Source organism: Sorghum bicolor, chromosome 1 (assembly GCF_000003195.3).
Source record: "Sorghum bicolor cultivar BTx623 chromosome 1, Sorghum_bicolor_NCBIv3, whole genome shotgun sequence".
Taxonomy (NCBI): Eukaryota; Viridiplantae; Streptophyta; class Magnoliopsida; order Poales; family Poaceae; genus Sorghum; species Sorghum bicolor.
In genome coordinates, this window is record NC_012870.2 from 53850398 (window position 1) to 53855309 (window position 4912).

Consider the following 4912-nt stretch of genomic DNA (forward strand, 5'->3'; position numbering starts at 1 on the left):
GGATGCAGAGTCCCGAGGTCAATGGCGCAGCCGAGACATACGAGGTCTCACACGAGCACCGGATGAGCAACGACGCCGGTGTCCCATCTCGTCCATGGGAGCTCGGAGGACATGGTGGAGGCGGCCCCCATGGTCGAGGCTTCGCAGGGCACCAAGGACGGCTCCGCGGCAGCACGCATGGCGACGGGGTATGCAGGCTCTGTGAGTATATTAGACCCCATTTGGTTGGCTGAGTTAAAGCTTAACTTCTGTCACATTTGAATATATATATATATATATATATATATATATATATATATATATATATATATATATATATATATATATATATATAAGTATTAAATATAGATTATTTATGAAACTAAAAACACAACTGGAGAGTAATTTAAGAGACGAATCTTTTAAGCCTAATTTGCTTATGATTGGACACTAATTACCAAATAAGACGAAAATGCTACCTGTTAAATTTTAACACCCAAACCAAACACCCCTTTAGATTAATTTGTCAGAGAAATACAAAACCCCATGTAGATAATTAATTAAAGATAGAAATAATTAAAGATTTAAAAACTTGGCTGAACATGTGTTCGATAAAGAAAAAAAAATCTAACCAGCACACCAGCGCTGGCTGCTGGCCTGCTGCGATGGGATCTATACGGTTGAGGACGACTGGCGTCTGGCGGAACAAAACCAGGAATCTCTCCGTTTTTTAAGATGGCAAATCAAGTGGTAATCACAGTTTTAGACGAACTCTTTTGTTGAATTGTTGGTGCCTTCCAGAGCAGAGTCTGGACTGGTCTTTGTTGGCCGCTACAGATCCACAAAATTTTTTTTTAGCCTTAACTCTTCAAATACAACCTGTAGTATCTGAACTTACGCACTAATTCGCTGAGAGGTATCTGAAGTCTTCGAGGCTTGGCACATGATGGGTAAATCATCCTGATCATTGTGGCATATCCACGTGTGAGGCAAGTAAGGACCTGCCGCTCAAACCACCGAGAGCCTACCAACCGAGCTATGCTTGGTTCTTCACGAACTGTTGTTGTTAGGTGAGTAACTATGGTAAGGCGGATTCTGAAAACCTGCTAGACTCGCAAGGAGCATTGTGCAGTTTTTTCTTCATGTTTAGTTCATCCAAAAATTAAAAAGTTTTCAAGATTCTTCGTCACATCAAATCTTATGGCACATACATGAAGCACTAAATATAGACGAAAATAAAAACTAATTACACAATTTATCTGTAAATCATGAGACAAATCTTTTGACTCTAGTTAGTATATAATTGGACAATATTTACCACAAACAAACGAAAATACTACGATAGCGAGATCCAAGAAGTTTTCACATCTAAATTGGAAGGGAAAAAAATCTAGCTCCTCGACCGTCCCATATATATATATATATGTGACGTGATGCAATTCCTGGAGCTCCGACAGTCGTCCTCCATCGGAAGCTCCGCTTCAACGACAGCCACTCGGCTATCGATCATCCGTGGCCCCTGTTTCACTCGCTGCTACCGTGAAGCCTTTGCTTCTGCACGAAGAGACTCTGCGCCTTCGCTCGGTTCATCCCCATCCCCAACATGGGCATGGGCACATGGGCAAAATCATCATCAGGTCTCTCTCTCCACGTGCTCTCTGCCTTTTTTTTTAAGTACTGGGAGAAACACAAGAGAGTAGCTACGGGATTGAAATATCTACTACAAGTATTCCCTTACTCAATCATACTCAAATTGAAAGGAGTTCTCAAGAGTGTTTCCACCTTCATTGTTTTGCCAGCAAAATAAAAAAAGAGAGAGAGAGAGAGAGAGAGAGAGAGAGGGGCAATTCGTTTTCCAGAAGGAAGCAGAGGTTGCAGTTTATGAATGTGGAAATGGAGATTGATTGATCATCCTCTTTGTCGTTTCTTCTTATGTCCTTGTGTGGCCACCAGGCACCAGCGGAGGTATTTGAGGTGTACTGCTGCAAGCTCACCTCCTTCAGTTGGAACTTTTTTTGGACGCCATCTCTGATTCCACCGGCGGAGGTATTTGATTGAGCCGGTCCCATGGATGCACAAGATGAGGAGAGGCCACTCATCCATCGCCTGCCACTGCCACAGGTCATACATCTTCAAGCTCCTCCTTGTCAAGATACTTTTAGTTGCCTTTTTTTTCTTTTTTTTTTGAGAGAGAGAAATATACTTTTAGTTCTATGCCAAGCTAGGATGTAAATTTCAGCATAACAGACTTCCTTCTGGGTCTCCCGTTCAGGATGAAATTTCTGAATTCACTAGCGACGGGACGGTTGATATTAGCAATCTGCCTGCCAGGAAGCAGAGCACTGGGAATTGGACAGCATGCTTCTTTATTTTAGGTACCGCGATACAACAAGAATTGCTTTACTTTGTGTTCCTTATTTAACAAATTTAGTCATTGATCCGTGTGGATGCAGAAGCCAGATATTTTTCCAATTTTCTAAAAAAAGTTAACAGATTTAGTCATGTCATCATACCATTAGAGAAACCGAGTCATCTGTGGTGCATTCCCTGTTAACCAGGTGCTGAATTCGCTGAATGTGTGGCCTTCTTCGCAATCTCAAAGAACTTGGTCACTTACCTCACGGGTGTTCTCCACGAGAGCAACGTCGATGCTGCAACGACTGTGTCCACCTGGATTGGGACCGCATTCTTCACGCCGCTCATCGGAGCGTTCTTGGCTGACACATTCTGGGGACGATACTGGACAATAGTAATCTTCATCTCCGTGTACGTCATTGTAAGTTACATATATACATACCACAAGGCAATGTACTAGTAATTTGCAAGATCCAAGCAATGCAAGCTTGCTCCGTTTGTTTGGAACTCTGAAAGACTCTGTTCTGTTGCCATTGCCATTGCCATTGCCATTGCTAGGGGATGATGATCCTGACCGGTTCAGCTCTTCTTCCAGTGATGATGGGCTTGTCTTACAACCGCAGCATTCACCGCCTCACCGCGTACCTGGGCCTGTATCTTGTTGCTCTCGGCAATGGTGGAATTAAGCCATGCGTCTGTGCACTCGGTGCCGATCAGTTTGACGCGGCTGACCCAGTGGAGCGGGTGACCAAGGGCTCCTTCTTCAACTGGTACTACTTCTCCGTCAACATCGGCTCCCTTCTGTCCGCGACTGTGGTCGTCTGGGTGCAGGACAACGTTGGCTGGGGACTCGGGTTTGCGATCCCGACGGTGCTCATGCTGTCTGGCCTCGTCGTGTTCGTCGCCGGTAGGAAGGTTTACAGGTACCAGAGAGTGGAAGGGAGGAGCCCTCTGACAAGAGTCTCCCAGGTGCTTGTTGCTGCTGTCAGGAACTACAATTTGGTCTTGCCTGAAGATAGCTCTGCCCTGCATCAGCTGCCTTCTCCAGCTGAAGGAAATCATTGCAAGATTCAGCATACAAGTCAATTCAGGTGATCAACTTGTTGTACATACAAATATGTCAGCATACACTTTCTTGTATACATCGTAAAGTTGTTTGACTGTCCAGGTTCCTTGACAAGGCTGCCATTGTAGCGCCATCCTCCAGCGACGGCGAGAAAGGACCGACAAGCCCATGGAGACTCTGCACGGTGTCCCAGGTTGAGGAGCTGAAGATGGTGCTCCGGATGTTCCCCGTGTGGGTGTCGATGGTGCTCTTCTTCGCAGTCACCGCCCAGATGTCATCGACCTTCATCGAGCAAGGCCATACCATGGACAACCACGTCGGGCCGTTCACCGTGCCGCCGGCGTCCCTCGCCATCTTCGACATCATCAGCGTCATGTTCTGCATACCCATCTACGACAGAGTGCTGGTGCCGATGGTCCGGCGCGCCACGGGCAAGGAGCGGGGCCTGTCACAGCTGCAGCGGCTTGGCGTCGGCCTCGCGCTGTCCGTGGTCGGCATCGTTTACGCGGCGCTGGTCGAGGGCAGGCGGTTGTCGCTCACCCACGCAGCGCCGGACAGGCAGCCGTCGATGAGCATCATGTGGCAGGCGCCGGCGTTCGCGGTGCTCGGCGCGGGGGAGGTGTTCGCGGCCATCGGCATCCTTGAGTTCTTCTACGATCAGTCACCGGAAGGGATGAAGAGCCTCGGCACGGCCCTTGCGCAGCTCGCCGTCGCGGTAGGCAACTACTTCAACTCTTCCGTGCTCGCCGCCGTCGCGGCCGTTACAACGCGCAACGGAAAGCCAGGGTGGATCCCCGACGACCTGAACAAGGGGCACCTGGACTATTTCTTCTGGTTGATGGCTGTTCTCGGCGTTGTGAACCTGCTGCACTTCCTGCATTGCTCCATCAGGTACAGAAGCAGCAACAACAACACATATTCTTGACAAGCTCCGTACTCAGAGCATCTTAAAGAGTTTTGTTACCAGATCAGTTGTAACGAGTATGCTACTTGGACCTCGGCCTTGTAAGCCAATCTGTGTCAGCGTTGTCATAAGCCAAAGAGAGGGAAGGGAGCGGTTAGGCTGTAACAAAATTGTAAACTATCTCCCTAACAAGACCTTGTTTAGTTCCAAACAATTTTGCAAAATTTGGAACTAAACAAGGCCCAACTGTCATCGTTTTTGCGGAGCCAAACGCATTTCCATCCAAATCCTTTCCAAATTCCTGCTATCTACATCTAAATTCCGCTCTTGAGAAGGTAGATCATAAAATTTGGTATCAGATCCCTGCGTTCCTGGCGAAAATTTTGTTATTCACGCTTCGTCATGGCGCCAGCAAAGAAGCCTACCAAGTTGCAGCAGCAAATGACACGAATGTTGAGGAGATCTCGAAGACGTTGGCATCCTTGTCAACCCGGTTTGAGGGATTTTAGGAGATGATGATGGAGATGTTGGATAAGCTCAGTGACCTCGAAGCTTGGAGAACATTGCCGGTCAAGTCAGTTTGGGTTGTTGGCAAGTCGCCTTGATGA

At 47.4% G+C, this 4912-nt stretch overlaps 1 protein-coding gene across 2 annotated transcripts; it reads left to right on the forward strand.

Moving 5' to 3' along the window:
* Window positions 1412–4611, forward strand: LOC8083635 (protein NRT1/ PTR FAMILY 8.5). Of its 2 annotated transcripts, none has more exons than XM_002464774.2 (6): window positions 1412–1616; window positions 1933–2100; window positions 2252–2354; window positions 2538–2755; window positions 2893–3425; window positions 3503–4611. In XM_002464774.2, exons 2-6 carry the CDS (start codon window positions 2047–2049, stop codon window positions 4323–4325), a joined length of 1731 nt encoding a protein of 576 aa, XP_002464819.2. In that variant the 5' UTR covers window positions 1412–1616; window positions 1933–2046; the 3' UTR covers window positions 4326–4611. The 2 variants fall into 2 exon arrangements, with proteins under 2 accessions (XP_002464819.2, XP_021307115.1); XM_021451440.1 differs by lacking the exon at window positions 1412–1616 and adding an exon at window positions 1627–1850.

Excerpts from the sequence above, each read along its gene's own strand:
- LOC8083635 (XM_002464774.2), top strand. The coding sequence starts at position 2,047 with ATGGATGCACAAGATGAGGAGAGGCCACTCATCCATCGCCTGCCACTG. Across the intron at positions 2,101-2,251 it reads ATCGCCTGCCACTGCCACAG|GATGAAATTTCTGAATTCAC; the intron begins GTCATACATCTT and ends TCTCCCGTTCAG. Across the intron at positions 2,756-2,892 it reads TCATCTCCGTGTACGTCATT|GGGATGATGATCCTGACCGG; the intron begins GTAAGTTACATA and ends TGCCATTGCTAG.